The following is an 18,031-nucleotide window of genomic DNA, read 5'->3' as shown; positions in this document are numbered from 1 at the left end:
GAGAAGTTCCTATGGCCCATTGTGTGGACCCTGCTCTTCGGCAGAGTCAGAAGACCTGAATGAGAAAATCAGATTGTACTTCAGCAATAATTCCTTAAGATAATATGATGGTTGACCTTCCAGTGTCTTTTGGGAGCAGTTGTAGTACAGCAAAATTTTAATGGGAGCCAGTTCGATTTAGAAATGAGTAGGAGTTACAGTATATGCTAATGCAATAGTTATAGCTTTATATTATTGTTAAAGTTTTACTGTTATTGTTGCAAATATCTAGATCTGTATTGAAAATCAAAGGCTTTCTATTATATAAAACTTTTTTTTGTCCCAGAAAATAGTTTAGATCCCAGCAGAACGAATTCTGGCTTAAATGTTTAATACTGTACATCCTGCTTTTCTAAAGCAAACTATAAAATGCACTACTGTATATGAAGAAGGACTTGCTAAGCTATTTACAGCAAGTTGTACTTTGATATGGAGCTGTTGAGAATGACTCGCAGGCTTTGGGCTTGGATTCAGGTGAGGGGAAATTGGGAGCATCTCTTGATCTCATAGTTGCAGTGTTTAATATCAATACAAGGTATACACTACAAGATACAGAAAATCTAGTCCAGCAAATCCAATCCAGTCATGTTCATCTCTGCAAAATGTCCTGCACTGTTGAGCTCTATTGCAATCATATAGCTGAGCAGTAAAAAGTTTTTCCTCTCTGCACGTAGGAGCATGAAACCAGTAGGTCTTAGAACATAAGCATATACAGTACAGTATATGCTTACAGTACAGTATGTATCATAATGATCAGTGTCATGTGCTTACATGTCATCATAGGGCACTACTACTCATCATCCTTTTACATCATTGATTAACTTATCCAGTAAAAGCTCCAATACTGTATGCCAGATGATCTACAGCAATGGGTGTTCCAAGTTAGTTAGTTAGTTTCTAAAGTGCAATGAGGTATCCAGCTGTACTCAGACAAACAATTTTGGCCTGTAAATGCCATTTGTTAGCCTGTCTGATATACAGACCCACTGTATATTTTGAAATTGGAGAAATGTGATGCAAGCTTCCAGAATTCAGTCTGCAATATATGTGTCCCCCCGATAAAAAAAATGCAGCAAATGCTGTCAGTGCTTACGTCTGATTCCTTTCAACAGGGGTCCCATTCAGCCAACTCTTGTTTCCTTTAAGATCGATGTCTGTCAGCCAACAAATTATGTCACTTAAGTGTGCCTGATAATAAAAAACACATAATTTAAGACTTAGAGCACTGTGGGCTTAAAAAAAAAAAGATCCTGTCCACTTTAAGAATAGACATTTTCAGAAATATTGGTATTTTTGTAATTAGAGGATTTTTTAAAACAACTTTGATTTAAGCTACCATAAAGGTACACATTTCATTTGATGGTTGGAAGGCAAGTGTGAAGCCTCTCCTATGACTAAAGTAGCTCTGGTATCTGAACACACCTCACCCATTTTCCACTGAAAGCCAACCAATCCCATGAAAACCCTTTATGCAACCAAACCTTACTAATTGTGCTTATGTGAGAAGGTGCCTTTTTATCCCACCACCAATAATTAAATTAAATAACTAAATACTGTCCAGTGCAATTAAGTACAGGCTGTGTGTTCAAATCCCAGGTGAAACATGCTTCTCCTGAATTGCTCCAGTAATGTACATTGGTTTGGGAAAAAAAATATTTATTAATTAAAATAAATTAGCAACAATTAAATTTAGGTCAGTATCTCTGGGCCTCTACATGCGTGTTCACATTACAGTAAGTTATAAATTGTTTTTATCCACCTCTATGAGACAAAGAAGTTTGAATAGGTACAGCAGTTGTACACGAACAACAGATGGGTGAAATGACAAACCAAAAGCTTTTCTGTTAATAGTTCAGCTCAATCCCAGGTCAATAAATGGCAACAAAATCTCACCAGTTCTTCTGTTCTGTAGACAATAGTGAGGGTAGAGCCCAGAGCCTTGCAGTTCTGTTTAGCTCCACTCCAGGCTGTTGAATTTTTTGAAAGGTAATAGCATGTCCCATTGATCTGGGCCCAGTCACAGGGACAGAGGTTCACAGCACAAGCTAGAGCTAAAAAAAAAGAAGAGAAAGAGAATCTTTTTCAAATGCTCATTTACGTACCCCTTTCCTTCCTCTCAAGGAGATACTGAAAGTAACAGGGTTTACTCTGCTTTGTGAGAATACAACAATCACCAGGCTGAAAACATTCGAAAGATTTCCAGTAGAGAAGGTTCATTTTCATGTTCATGTCTCTTTCCTGTCAAGGAGTTACTGAAAGTAACTGGGTTTACTCCTCTTCATGAGAATACAACAGACTGAAAACATTCAAAAGGTAGGTCCTATCAGCGGATTAAATGCTCAGACTCTTTTACTAGAGAGGAATTCAGCAAACAACTCACATTCGATGGGGATCTATGCTATTGAACAATGAAGGCCAATAAATCCATCCCTCCATCCATTTTCTGACCACTTTATCCAATACAGGCTTATGGAGTAGCTGTGGCCATTCCCAGCAAATAAAGGCACAAGGAAGGGTATACCCTGGACAGTCTATCAGAGGGCACACATAGACAGACACAGATATGCACACACTCACATCAGGGACAGTTTTCTCAGAAGCCAATAAGTCTACCAGCACAGTCTGAACTGTGGAAGGAAACCTGAACACCAGGCGGAAACCCATGTGAACGCTAGAAGAACAAACAAACCCCATGAAGACAGTAGCCTAGGAACTGAACACAGGGCCACAACACTGCTGCGTCTGCACTCAGAAAATTCTGAAATGGCTTTGTACAGTTTGAATATAAACGCTAAGGCATACACTTCATAATACTGTACATCATACTGATAATGAAGTAATAATAATTTGTTGTATTGTTAAAACCGTGGCAGAATTGCATTTGGAGAACATGTTCCTCATTACTGATCAACTGTACTGTTAAACACATCAGTTCTTTGTACTGCCTGTACAATGCTATCAATAGTTTACTTGTGCTTTGAGCTGCACTAAAACCAACACTAACAAACACACAAATACCAACACACACATGCACACTAACAAACACAAATATATCAAAACACTAACAGTCAGTAATACACACACATACTGTAAATACACATTCAGTAACATACACAAATACACACACATTGATATTTTAGAGACACCAATCAATCTCTCCAGCAGGTTGAGTATAATGGTTTATAATGGTGACATACTTTAGAGTTTCATTGATTCTATTCTACAATCCCATTGTTTTCTGTATTTCCTGTATTTCCATGTTTTATCATACATTTACCTACAATAATGTCTTTTCTAGATTACTTGCCCCTACAGTAAATTTCCACAGTTTCAGTGTTCTAATACATACAGTATGTATCACTGCCAATTGCCATTCAAATTTTCATATTCAAATTAAAATCAGCTTATATTTAAGGGGGGTTAATTAGCATGACTGGATGGCATGTTGGTGCTATTGTTTGCATTGCTGCCTTGCAGCGCTGGGGCCTGGGTTTAATTCCAAATGTGGGCTGCTACTGTATCTGCTTGGAGCTTGTACTGCATGTTCTCCCTGTGGTTTCTTCTCACAGTCTAAAAACAGACTGATGGGTTAATTGGATTCTAGGAAAACTGGCCCTGGTGTGAGACAGTGTCTGTGTGTTTTTCATGCAATGGATTGGTGTACCATCCAGGATGAGTCCTGTTTTGTTCCAATTGCTTTCCCAACTAGGCTCCTGCTGTCCTGTAACTCTGCGCTGGACGGAGCAGTTAGTAAATGGATAGATTAATTAGCATGACAGCATACTGTACCATTCTCTTTCAGCCACTGAATCTCCTTGGTCAGTGCAGAGTCTGAAACATGGCAGATGAAATCAGATCAGGGTTAGAGTATAATGGTTTAGACTCCACCCAGTCAGTGTAGTCTAGAATCAAACCCTAAACCTCTATGGCAGCAATACGGACCTCATGCTCTGTGTACACTTACTGGTAAGCTATTATTGTAATGATGAATTTAAGCTGATGTAATAGACGTACTATTATAAGTATTATATATTGTATTAAAAGCATTAACTTACTTTTGTTGTTGAACAGGGAGATTTCAGACTCTACTTTATTCACTGCTGAAGAGACGTGAGAGACTAAAAACAGAAAAACAAACAGTGAGTATAGAAGTACAGAAGACTTAAAGAAAATAGGGGCAGATGACCCAATAAGAATACAAGCTGTACTGTACAGTATGTCAGTCCTTATTAACATGCAGGAAATGTACCCAACTACTAAAAATAGGTATTCTCCAGCCTTCAGGTCTGTGCTCATTTTTGTAGAAATGACCTTTTCCCCAGTGCTGTTAACAAGGTGGGCAGAGCTCAGAATGCATAGGCAGGATTTGAACAACAGAAATAAAATGGTGGGGGCTTAGATTTCTTTTTATTGCTGATTTCCATTTGCAGTGACAACTGAGAGTATAACCAAATCAGTCTCATTGGCAATATATAATTTTGGAAGCACCAAAAAATCACATCATTGTGGTCTATTTGGAAAGATACTGTATAACATGCATGAGCCAGAGAAATTTAGATTATTTAAACTCACCATGGAAAGTAATTGACCCCACAGTTGTGCAGAATGTAGACTGTATTAAACTCATTACCTTTTCAGTCAATTTATGGAAGCTAATTAGCACCTCATAGAAAAAAAAAATATTTTTATACAAGATAGAATTGAGTTTATATGAGAAAATTATTGCGTTTAAATGCAATCGTTAATTTCTGAAAAAAAATTGCCTACTATATTAATATAGGATATTATATGTGTAATTATATATATATATTATATTGCCCCACACAAAGCAGCATTGACTTTCGTCTAACTCCTCTTTTTGGAAAAAAAAATAATCTAAAGAGCATGTGTTCTGTCTTTGGTATACATGAAGTACAGTTAGTAAGTAAGCATTCCCAGATTAAATGCATATTGTATTCGCCTTTTCTGTGACAAGTAAAAGTGACAGCTTTCTAAAGCTTTCTGTTAGTCTTGATGCGAAACTTCAGAAACACATACTGTACAAAGCTTTTAACTACTCTTTAAACATTAAAGAGAATGGATTTAGTGTCCTGCAGCTCTGAATTGGAAAGAGCGGTTAGAAAATGGATGGATTAATAAACATGACAGCGTACCATTCTCTTTCAGGAGTTGAATGTTGTTGGTCAGTGCAGAGTCTGAAACATGGCAGATAAAAACAGATCAGGGTTTGGGCATAATGGTTCATAATGGAGACACACTTTAGAGTTTTATTGATTCTATTCTACCATCACATTGTTTCCTGTATTGTTACACATTTACCTATAATTTCCCTTTTCTTGATGAGACGTTAAGCCTCTATAATACATTTCCACAATCTCAATGCATTAATATATAAACTGTAGTATGTACAGTACCAATGGCTATTTATATTCAGAATTTCAAGTGAAAACAGACTTATTTTTAAATGGGATTAATTATCATGGCAGCATACCATTCACTTTCAGGTGATTAATCTTCTCCATCAGTGCTGAGTCTAAACATGGCAGATAAAAACAGACCAGGGTTTGAGTATGATAGTTTATAATGGAGACACACTTTAGAGTTTCACTGATTCTATTCTACCATCCCATTGTTTTCTGTATTACCTGTATTTCCATGTTTTATCATACATTTACCTACAATAATGTATTTTCTAGATTACTTGCCCCTACAGTAAATTTCCACAGTTTCAGTGTCCTAATACAAACAGTATGTATCAAGGCCAATTGCCATTCAAATTTTCATATTCCAATTAAAATCAGCTTATATTTAAAGGGGGTTAATTAGCATGACTGGGTGGCATGTTGGTGCTATTGTTTGCATTGCTGCCTTGCAGCGTTGGGGTCCTAGGTTTAATTCCAAACACGGGCTGCTACTGTATCTGCTTGGAACTTGTACTGCATGTTCTCCCTGTGGTTTCTTCTCACAGTCTAAAAACAGACTGATGAGTTAATTGAATTCTAGGAAAACTGGCCCTGGTGTGAGTGTGTGTGAGACAGTGTATGTGTGTTTGTCCTGCAATGAATTGGTGTACCACCCAGGATGAGTCCTGTTTTGTTCCAATTGCTTTCCCAACTAGGCTCCTGCTGTCCTGTAACTCTGCACTGGACGGAGCAGTTAGTAAATGGATAGATTAATTAACATGACAGCATACTGTACCATTCTCTTTCAGCCACTGAATCTCCTTGGTCAGTGCAGAGTCTGAAGCATGGCAGATGAAAACAGATCAGGGATTGAGTATAATGGTTTATAATGGTGACAAACTTAAGAGTTTCATTGATACTAGTCTACCACCCCATTGTTTCCTGTATTATTAAACATGTACCTTTAATTTCCCTTTTCTTGATAAAACATTAAGCCTCTTTAGTAAATTGACACAATCTCCATGCATTAATACATAGTGTAACGCATACGGCCTCCATTGCTTGCGAGAGCTGGCTTACCAGAGCGGTGACGTCTCCGCCCTTCCCTGTGAATAGCAGGGACCGCAGCCGCTGGGCTGATGGGAGATTTGCCTTAGGCTCAAGAGGCCGACCTGATGTGGCAGCGGCGAGGGCGCCCACGTGAACCCCGTAGCGTTACAATATAGTAGGTCACAATGGCAATTTATATTCAAATTTTCAAGTGAAAACAGGCTATTTTTTTAAGTGGGAATTATCACGGCAGCATACCATTCACTTTCAGGAGATGAATCTCCTCCGCCAGTGCTGAGTCTGAAACATGGCAGATAAAAACAGACCAGGGTTTGAGTATGATGGTTTATAATGGAGACACACTTTAGAGTTTCACTGATTCTATTCTACCATCCCATTGTTTTCTGTATTACCTGTATTTCCATGTTTTATCATACATTTACCTACAATAATGTCTTTTCTAGATTACTTGCCCCTACAGTAAATTTCCACAGTTTCAGTGTCCTAATACATACAGTATGTGTCATATTCAAATTAAAATCAGCTTATATTTAAGTGGGGGTTGATTAGCATGACTGGGTGGCATGTTGGTGCTATTGTTTGCATTGCTGCCTTCCATCCAGGATGAGTCCTGTTTTGCTCCAGTTGCTTTCCCAACTAGACTTCGGCTGTCCCATAACTCAGCATTGGACAGAGCAGTTAGAAAATGGATAGATTAATCAGCATGACAGCATACTGTACCATTCTCTTTCAGCCATTGAATCTCCTTGGTCAGTGCAGAGTCTGAAACATGGCAGATGAAAACAGATCAGGGTTTGAGTATAATGATTTATAATGCATTTCATTGATACTTTACTCATCTACTATGCCATAGTTTCCTATAATTTCCCTTTTCCTGATGAAACATTAAGCCTCTATAGTATACAGTATTTCCAAAATCTCAATGAATAAATACATATAGTACAGAATGTACGAATGACAATTTCTATTCAGATTTTCAAGTGAAAACAGGCTTATTTTTAAGTGGAATATATTAGATCGACAGCATACAGTACCATTCTCTTTCAGGACTTGAACCTCCGCCGTCAGTGCAGAGTCTGAAGCATGGCAGATAAAAACAGATCAGGGTTTGAGTATAATGGTTTATAATGGTGACAAACATAGGAGTTTCATTGATACTAGTCTACCACCCCATTGTTTCCTGTATTGTTACACATTTACTTTTAATTTCCCTTTTCTTGATGAAATGTTAAGCCTCTACAGTAAATGTCCACAATCTCAATGCATTAATATATACAGGTATACAATAGTATGTACAAATGGCAATTTCTATTCAAATTTTCAAGTGAAAACAGACTTATTTTTAAATGGGATTAATTAGCTCGACAGCATACCATTCTCTTTCAGGAACTGCATCTCCACCATCAGTGCAGAGTCTGACATGGCAAAAAAAAACAGATCCGTGTTTGGGCATAATGGTTAATAATGTTGACACACTTTTGAGTTTCATTGATTTCATTTCACCATCCCACCCTTTCCTATATTGTTACACATTAACCTACAAAAATGTGCTTTTTCTTGATTCCTTGCCTCTAAAGTAAATGTCCACAATTTCAATGTTTTAATACAGTATGAAGCAATGCAAAATCTGATATGCAAATTAAAACATGCTTATTTTTTAAGAGCGATTAGTAAGCATGACAGCGTACCACTCTCTTTCAGGCGCTGAATCTCCTCTGTCAGTGCTGAGTCTGAAAATGAAAACAGAGTTTGGGTAAAATTGTTTATAATGGTGACACACTTAAGAGTATTTATATTTTTAATTGCAATTGTGTTATGGCTCTTTACAGGATAGAAATCCATGCCATTTATTCACACAGTGTATTCTGTGTACCAAGATGTTTAAAAGTGTAGCTAAGAAAACCATATCGTACATATATTCCCAGGCAGTAAAAAACAAATGCATACTGTACATTCAAAGGTCCACAGTTAAAATTAAGTGTCAACTACTCTGTGCTGTGTGTGTGGTATGTAAAGGTAAAAATATTGGTGTCTAAAAGTGTTAGCCAAACACTTAATGAAAACCCAGAAAGCAAGTTGAAATATTTTCACTGTGCTGTATATCCCGTGCTGTACATGTACAATTCAACACAATACACAGTATCTCATCTCATTTTCATACCTCTTACTCCTAGTGAGAGTCATGGTGGAGACCCTCTGGGCAGAACAGAACAGATTTTCCTTTACCCAGCAACAATCTTCAGGTCCTCCTGGGGAACTCACCAGCACTCCCAGGCCAGCAGAGAGACAGAATCCCTCCAGTGTGTCCTGGTTGTGCCCCCAGGTCTTTTACCAGTGTGCTGTGCCTGGAATACCTCCCACAGGAGGCGCCGGGGGGCTTATCCTCACCTGATACCCAAACTACCTCAACTGGCTCCTCTCGATCCAGAGGAGCAGTGACTCTACGCCAGGGTCTTCCTGGACTGCTGAGCTCCTCACCCTGTCAGGGAGAGTAAACCCAGCAGCCCTATGGAGAAACCTCAAATCACCACTTGTACCGGAGATCTCATTCTTTTAGACACTATTCAAAGCTCATTACCATAAGTAAGGAAAAATGAGGATAGGGACTTAGATTGACCAGAAAACTTTGATCATTGTTCAAAAAAGCAGCTTCAGTTTCACAACCACAGTATATGAATATATAACATATGAATAATATTAATTTGTTGCCTTAACTGACTCATATTGGTACTTTATTGATAAGTTCTTTCTAATACTCACATTTTGTAAAGACCACTATGATGAGGACTGTCCAGATGAAGATGACTATCAACAAGAGAATGTGAAGAAAAATGGGGTTCATCCACACAGCAGAGCCTGGAAACCAACAATGTTTTACAACAGGTACAGGTGGTTAATCTTTTCTTCCGCACTCAGTGTACACACTTAGTTTATTTCAGGGAATGTTAGTTAGGTCACTTGTTCTAATCCCATGTGGGGATACTACTATTGTGCGGCTAAAGAGAGGTATTTCACCCGAGGCGTATGATCCATTCATCTATTTTCTAACTGGTGTAGCCAGTCTTGGGTCACTGGGGAGCCAGAGCCTATCCTGGCAAGCAATGGGCACAAGGTAGGATATATCTTGAATGAGATGCCAATCCATTGCAGAGCAGACACAGAGATACAAACATGTGCACACTCACACCAGGACCTCTTTTTCCAGAAGCCAATTAACCTACTAGCATGTCTTTGGACCAGCATGTCTTTGAGAGAGAAGTCCAGACCACCTGGAGAAAACCCATACGAACAAGGGGAGAACATAAACACTCCACACTCCAGGAATTGCACCCAGGGCCCCAGGAAGCAAAGCTAACCATTGCACCACCATGTAGCCCCTCAAAAAGTATAAATGTAAGTTAAACGTTTTATGTAAATAAAGGTTGGGAGTTTTCATCTCTTGTGTAGCTTTGGATAAAACTGTGAGCCAAGACAATTAATTCATTCCAAATTTCCTCATGCAACTGTTTACTGCTCTGGATGTTCTCCTGTTCAAGAAAGCCTATTAATGTGGCAGCTTTCAGAGGAGGTGTCTCATGATAGATAATGTCAGGCTCTAGAATACAAGTTATGAATCCTCACAAAAACAACTGAAAGCTTTCCTGATTTAAACATGTGCTAAAAATGCATTTTCATACATAGCAGTGAAGAAACAAAATGCTGAACACAATAATTTATTGTTTTGAAAATATTTTTAGATATAATGATAAAAAAGGGTGTTTGATAACGGGATATATTTATCAGAAGCATTAACATATCAGTTATTATTATTTCTAAGTATCATAGTTTATCCATGTTCTATAGCATACAGTACTGTAATGTATCAATTAACTACTAGCACTGTAAAAGCTGTTTTTGAAATGGTATGGATGTGTTATTCAATTCTGCCTTATCTGTCATCGGATATGCACCTTGCATTTTGTTTTGCAATTATTGTGTAAATTTTAAATAGGGTGCATATACAGTATGAGTTTAAATGTGTTTTTCCACTGGAAATGTGCTCACTTCCTCTGATGTGTCTATTTTAAGAATCATTAGAGGGTGAAATAGATCTCATTCTGAGATAAACTGAAGATTACCTACAGTAGATGATTAATTGAGTTGTTAAAGACTAGCCCTATTATGAAAGTATGAAGTATTTTTTATTACAGTATGTTTTATGGGGCAGCATGGTGGTCCAGTGGTTAAGCATGGCTTTCTCACAGCATTAGGCTCAATTCCTGGAGTGCTGTCTGCATGCAGATTGTATGTGCTCCCCGTGTTTGTGCTCTGATTTCCTCCCACAGTCTTAATACATACAGTTAGGTTAATTTGCTTCTGGAAAAAATGGTCCAGGTGTCAGTGTGTGTTCGTGTCTGTGTCTGCCCTCTCCACGGTGTACCCTACTGTACCTCCCCCCTGATGCTTGCCAAGAGGCTCTGACTTCCCTGTGACTGAAGCACTTAGAAAATGGGTGGATGGATTTGACCAAGGAGCTGTGGAAGGGTTGCTGAGCAGTCACCTCAGGGGAGAAAAGTTCCTCCTGAACATTAGTTATGAACTCCAATATACTGTAACTGACACTGACTTTAGACTAGGATCAGTGCCAAATGGACTGCTGGATATTTGGGGATTTTATTCCAATTCCAGCCATCACATCGCTTTCTTGTCTACTTATTTTATTACTTCTATCCTGGTCTAAAAACTTTACTTTGAATCACGTCTTTCAAATGACCTTGAAAAAATATTCCACGTGACTTGGTGGAGATGAGTTGATTGAAAGCTTGACTTCAAAGCAGGCCTCAAGATTTTGGACACATAATCAGAAACTTGTGAAATGTAAAATAAACTGTCAGTCCCTTTTCTATTATTTTGAGCAAATTGCACAACTACTATCAGTATTTGAACACAGATCTACAACACAGTGCTTAATAAAACCACAGTCGTGGTTAAGTTGCTTGTATCTAGGAAATGTCTCACAAGAACTGAAAGTGCAATTCATCAAAAAAGATGAATTTTTCCCCACTAATTGCTTCTGTTATGGAAAGCACAGATGCAGTAAGAATTTACAAATGTGTATGCAGTAGTTTTATATTATTTCTCTGTTCACTGTTCTACTACAGTATATAATATAGTAATAATACCATAATTTACCTTAATATAAGTTGATAAAGGCAGTATTGCACAGTCATTATAACAATTTTCCATAGGCAGGACTATTAATGGAATCGTATAAAACCTTAAATCTACCATATCAGCTGTACTGACAGCAAAAAACAATTTAATTGTAATTGTTTAAAAACTATAAACTACTTTATCTTTGGGACGATCAACATGTTAATAGAAGAAATGGAAGAGTTTCTCCTGTATTGTAACATGAATAGAAGTGAGGAGATCTGATTGTCTTCAACTCAACGTGATATTACTCTGATACCATAATCCTGTGTCCACTAAGAAAATACAGCAAATGATGGTTCAAAACCTTTCTAACTTTGTAACTGACACCCCGTATACTGTATCTACATTCATAGTATATGAATAAAGCATGCTGAACAGAACTGATATTTTCCATAAATGTAATGTTGTACACCAACAGTGTGGACAAAACTGATAAATTCTATATTTAGACAGAAAAGATGACTGGTAGCGAATTCTTCAACCTTTCTGTTTTTTACTTTACTCATTGTCTAATGAACCTCCTCTACATTGCTGCTGGACTTCCAATTCTTTTAGGGAGTATTAAGGGATGCTTTTCCTAAAATGATTTTTGAAATCTGATAGTTCCATCTGTTATATATTAGTACCTTAGAGGTGTGTTTTGCATTTGTACACTATACTGTATGTGTAACATAAGTGTGAATTCTTATTACCCTGTGCATAAAAATTGAGATGTACTTTCATGTGGAGTCTCATTAACCGTGAAGAGGAGCTGAAACTCCATTTTCACTATGAATTGGTGAGCAATTACCAGAAATCTTATGTGAGACCTTCCAGTCCAGCTGTTTGAATGAATCGGTTTGTTTAATTTTATTTTTTTAAGGGCAAACACATACACTCTGCTTCCTCGGGAGTCAGGCCATGTCTTTGCCCTGGCAGGTCTCGCCTGTTTCCCTGCACAGCTTGTCTCCTCTCTGTCATCTCCAGATACGTCTCGACATTTTCGTAATCGCTGTTATCTGTACTTTCATCTGCAGGAACAAACTGATGCTGTGAAATATGAAGAGTGACTGCAGAGATCACCACACCCTCCAAAAGATTGTTCACACAGCCAAAGAGAAATGGCAGAGAAATGGTGGCCTCATCAAGGCTGGGCCTGTTTGGTATTGGGGCAGGACACCCCAGATAAAACCAGGCTGCTGCTGTACTGTAAGTGGTTTTGGAGGACCAGTGGGTTGTCTTCTCCCCCTCTCAACCAACATTTCTAAATGTAAGCCCCAGTTATTAAAAGGCAACTGGGGACAGTGTACTGTTGGAGGTGCCACATGAAACCTTAAGCCAAGATTCTGACTACTTGATCATTACAGATCCCATGACACTTTTCAAAAGGATTGATTACCCCTGTGTCCAGGATGAATTCCACTCGGGGCTTGTACTTTATAATCTGCTCTTCTTAAAGTTCTCTCTTAATTCAATTGGTCAAAATTCTTACTCCTCCATCTCAGCTGCTGTGTAGTGGGTCAGATGGCTCAAAATGTCTACCACACTTCACCTGGTTATTGTATTATAATATGATAACCATCATTCAAAATCTATGATTACTATTGGATTCATTCACTACTGGATTCCAGCACAAGTGGTGGAGCCAAAGAAGGCGATACATGTTCTCATCAGGATAGAGAGGAAAGAGATTTGTTGCTTAACCCTGGAATCTGTTTACAACATACTGTAGTAATAGAACTTAAACTCTTTTCTGTTTTATTGGACCAAGAACTGGATTTACATAGTGTACTCTTTAAAAAAAAATCTACAACAATTGCATATTGGCTTGCCAGAGTACAGCATGATTAAATATCTTGTTCCATTTGTCTGAGATGTCCCATTATCTACAAGAAATATCTGCACAAGAATTAAGAATGAAGGCCTGTTAGGAACCTCTAGATTTAAAGTGTTATAATGTTTCACTGCAATTATACTTTTGAACTGAGACTCCAACATGTCTTTATATATCAAGTTAAATAGATTTATTAAATCCATTGAATATTGCTGATTACACACTTTATATATAGTATGAGTACACTTTGTGCAACTATCTTTCTTATGAACTACATTCTTATGAACTAAGAACATCTCCATAGAGTACCTCCATGGCATTTTTGTTTAGGGCATATTTATATAAACATATTTAACAATCCAACTTTACAAATAAAAATGTACTGTACATGGTTAATTAATATCAGCATTTTTTTTACCTACAACATTAAACTCTGTTGATGAATAAATAACAATAATTATCTGAAGTATTATTGAAAAAGCTCATTTCATAAGGATACAGTTTTCAGAAGGTAGGCAGGCCTGCTGTTTGAGTAAGAGGTTTACCTGGCTGAACATTTCTTCCCCGAGCTCGACCCTGCTGTTCCAGGGTTGTTCTCTGGTAGAAATCATAGTTTTCATAATCGTCTGAATCTGACATCCTGTGAGAGATGAGAAGACACCCAAACCTAAAACTGTAAACAGCCACATGGACCGTTTTAAGAGTAGCAAATCTCTTCACATCCGTTAGTGCTTTACAGTATATTTCTAAAGGCCAAATGTATGGAAAACTCTCCCCTGAATTGTTAAAGAAACAGCATACAGTATAAACACCACATACAAATGTATAAACAGGCTTCAGACCCCAAGTCTTAGTTCCCAAGAAGAGGACATGCAGCCACAGTAGCTGTGCTGACAGGAGACATTGTGGACATTGTCTAGAAGCAGTGTCATTGCTACCTTTAGACTCAAAGAGTAAAGAAGAAAAGCACACTGTGGGCACTGCAGGATAAAGAATCCCAACAGCTCTTGTGTGATACTCTGTTAGGCGATCTGGGACACGCTATTGATTTGTAAGAAGGTTTCCTTTTGCTTTAGAAAGAAATAGTGAAAAGCTTTTTCTTTCCATAATGAGACATTGAAATACCATCCAATAATTCTATGAAACACATTTTGCAATGCTACAAAGTCTGGTGTGGTTATTACCTAGAGTTAACTACAGTAAGATGTTGATTAAAAACCTATGCCTTTATACTTTATACCTTTAAGCTGGAGGTACTGTAGGCATGTGAGATCTTCTGTAGTATCTTCTTGAGTGTTGTAAATTAATTTTTAATGATAAAATAGAGAAGAAAATACTGTAAACAAGCCATCAATTTAACACTGTCAATCACATACACACAAGAGCAGTTACAATAGGTCATTCAGCCCATCCAGAAATCTTGGTAAGTAGTAGATTATTGAGTATTTATTGAGAGAGGTCAGGTTATTGGATTCAACAACTTGGCTGAGCAGCTTACACCCTACTCCCCAACCTTTTGTGTAAATGATTGCTTCTTGTTCTCTGTTTTAATGTTCTCCATTTGTGTCACTGTTAATTCTGAAGACATCCGCTGGGTTGATGTGGTCAGTGCTTCTAAGGGTTTTCAATATTTGTAAGGCAATCACATAGTTTTGTGAGATGGACTGCCCTGAAAACTTTTCGTCAGTTTCAAATTATTATTCAGTTCAAAGGAGCAAGTTTTTTCTTTGCGCGGTGTTAAGAACCTTGCTATAATGAGACTTCCTTCGGTAACCACATACAGTAAATTAATTAAAGAAAGTTGTGTTGAGATGTTTACAGCAATTTAAATGCAAAAATCAATAATTTTCTTTAAACATCAATTTATTAGAAATTATAATGTTTAATGATTATAAATATAATGATGCTTTTTAATTATTATTATTAAAGAATATCTATACCAAGCTAAAGTTCGTGTAAACACAGACACACTGACAAATTCAAATTATTCCATAAAAATAGATGGGCTTTTATTATAATAAAACTTCTGTTCTACAGTATATCCAACCTTAGGGAGACCAAAACCGTGACCTGCTGTACTAATGCGGTCTGGCATGAGACTGTAGTTATAGCCTTAATTTTAAAACAGCAAAAAGCAGTAATTTAATTTTATCCGGAAAAAAGTACTTTTTCAGATTTTTCGTGAACCTTTCTTCAGACTCTTTAATCAAATAAAATTGGTGTGCTGTTCCAACAATGCCAAATGAATGTAAGCCGCATTTATAAAGAAAGCGCTGCATCTGGGCGTCGAAAGATGGAAAACCAAGGCCAGTAAGAAGAGTCAATTTAATAAAAGCAAATTAGCACCGAAAGGCTATTAAATAGAAGCATCGCAAAGCTCAAATTAGATGCACCGTACCTTAATAAACGTATAAGATAAAAATGTGAGTCGTTCCGCTGTTTTCTTAGAACTCTTTACAGGGGTCGTGTCAAGACCGAATGCTGAAACTTCAGAGAGACACGCATAATATGATGGCGTCGTTTTCGAAACCTGTAGATTTCGTTTAATACTGATGTACTGCTTAGAGTTACCTAAGTAAGCGTGTGTACTGTAACTTCAGGGAGGAAGAAAGCGAAGCAGTCGCCTAGCCAATAGGCGGAAAGTGCTCACAGCGGCTGCCTAGCGCATCTGCTGAGAGTTACAGTACAATGTCACATTTAATGTCAGAAGTTGTAACTCGAATTTATTCCATAGTGGTGAGCTTTTTTCACTCTTACTGTTAAGTTACTTTTTATTGAAATATGTGTTTAGAAGCAGTCATTATCATCAGGGCTTTTTGTGTTAACTACAATAGTAAATTAATACTGATTTCGCACTTGAAACTCAAAATAAAATGGCTCTTCCACAGAAAACACTTCAGTAGACAAAACACATGCGGTTAGCATCGATGGATATTTATTTCAACTGTAAAGCACTCCAGCAAAAAAAAAATAACTGTCAATTAAAACTATATCTGTGCTTCAACTACAGGATTAGGCTCAATACACCTATAAGATCATCATGAAGTTTAGACCTTTCACAGTTAGACTCAATCATGAATGAAGATTTAAGCCCAAGCTGAGGGCCAGATAGTCAGATATACAGTTAGGTCACCATTTTTGATCCCTGGTTTATAATTGAACGTCCCCCACTGTCTTGAAAATATTTCTGGTAAGATAAGAATTGTTACAAACTAGAGGAGGGCATATGGCACATTTAGCATGTTTCATCTTTACATGGATCAACTATACAAGGAAAATTGATCTAAGGATCTCATTCTCCCATTTCTTAAAAAAGAAGTATCACTTTCAAGGCTGAGTAGTTTAAGCAAAGGAGGAGAATAAGCATAGAATTCACAGAATTACTGTACAAACCTAAACTGGGGGTGTCCCTGTTGTTGATTCATCAGTAATTGTATTGCTGAGTTCATACAGTACATTGATGTGGTGCCTATTTAGTAAAAAACCAAAGTGAGGATTTTTAAGCAGACTTCTCACAGATCCAGCGCTGCCTTGTGCTACAGCTGTCAGCATACAGATTATAGGATGTGATATCCCCACAATATTGACTGCTACCAGTGTTATATAGTTGTCCATTTTGCCACAAGCTTCTGTAAAAAGAGAAATATTTGAGTTATTGCTTGATGGTTCATGTTATCTGTAAATTTGAAGGCATTTTGTCTTCTTTCCTCAAGTAACTTCATGGTGTTTATTTAACAGATGTTTAAAATCAATAATAAGAATTATGTTAGTAGTGAGGACCCTATGCAGAAAACCAGGGCAAACTCCAAAAGGCGTAGTCGAAAGAACAATCCGAGGTCCGAAAGCTGTAGGTAAACTAGCTGGTGCAAAAGTACAAATAACCAGAGGCGGAGATGTCATCCGTGAGGAAGCCGAGAGTCAAAATCAGAACGAGAGCAAAAGTATCAAAGCCAAAACCAGGAGATGTAGAACAAATCAGGGTCAGGAAGCCAAAAACCAAGTAGAAAATATCAATGAGACTGGGAATAGCTCTAGCCAGGAAAACCCTAATACTGAACACCGGGAAGTGTGTGAGGCAGCATTAAATAGGCTGGGGAAAGGGGCTAATTGGGAACTGTGCTGGAATGTGAGGTGGAATGCCGATTCCTCCAGGGGTGTGGCGTAACAATAAATGGTCATCCTTACACTTATATACCACTTTTGAATGGGGATTCCCCTCTAACACCAGCAATGTGTAGTCCGCACCTGGATGATGCGATGGCACCCAAAGTGCGCTAATACTCTCACCAGACATCAGATATCAGTGGGGAGGGGCTAAGTGATGAAACCAGTTCATAGATGGGGATTATTAGGAAGTCAATATCGGTAAAGGCTAAGGGGAAATTTGACCAGGACGCTGGTGTAACACCCCTACTCTTTTTGAGAAATGCCTTGGGATTTTTAATAACCATGGAGAGTCAGTTTTAAATCTCACCCGAAGGACAGCGCCTTTTTACAGTATAGTGTCTCC

At 37.8% G+C, this 18,031-nt stretch overlaps 1 protein-coding gene across 1 annotated transcript; it reads right to left on the bottom strand.

Moving 5' to 3' along the window:
* LOC148820866 (uncharacterized) lies at positions 1 to 14,160 on the bottom strand. The gene is made up of 8 exons (XM_088931548.1): positions 14,067 to 14,160; positions 12,584 to 12,718; positions 9,273 to 9,368; positions 4,095 to 4,157; positions 3,829 to 3,870; positions 1,933 to 2,084; positions 1,133 to 1,227; positions 1 to 55 (listed from the first exon to the last, which is right to left on the bottom strand). The coding sequence occupies exons 1-8, from the start codon at positions 14,158 to 14,160 to the stop codon at positions 10 to 12; spliced, it is 723 nt and encodes a 240-aa protein (XP_088787674.1). The 3' UTR covers positions 1 to 9.
* Positions 14,161 to 18,031: the final 3,871 nt, after the last annotated feature.

This window comes from Atractosteus spatula, chromosome 14, assembly GCF_055471065.1.
Source record: "Atractosteus spatula isolate fAtrSpa1 chromosome 14, fAtrSpa1.hap1, whole genome shotgun sequence".
NCBI lineage: Eukaryota > Metazoa > Chordata > Actinopteri > Semionotiformes > Lepisosteidae > Atractosteus > Atractosteus spatula.
The sequence above is the reverse complement of the archived record's forward strand: the minus strand, read 5'-3'. Positions and strand labels throughout refer to the sequence as shown.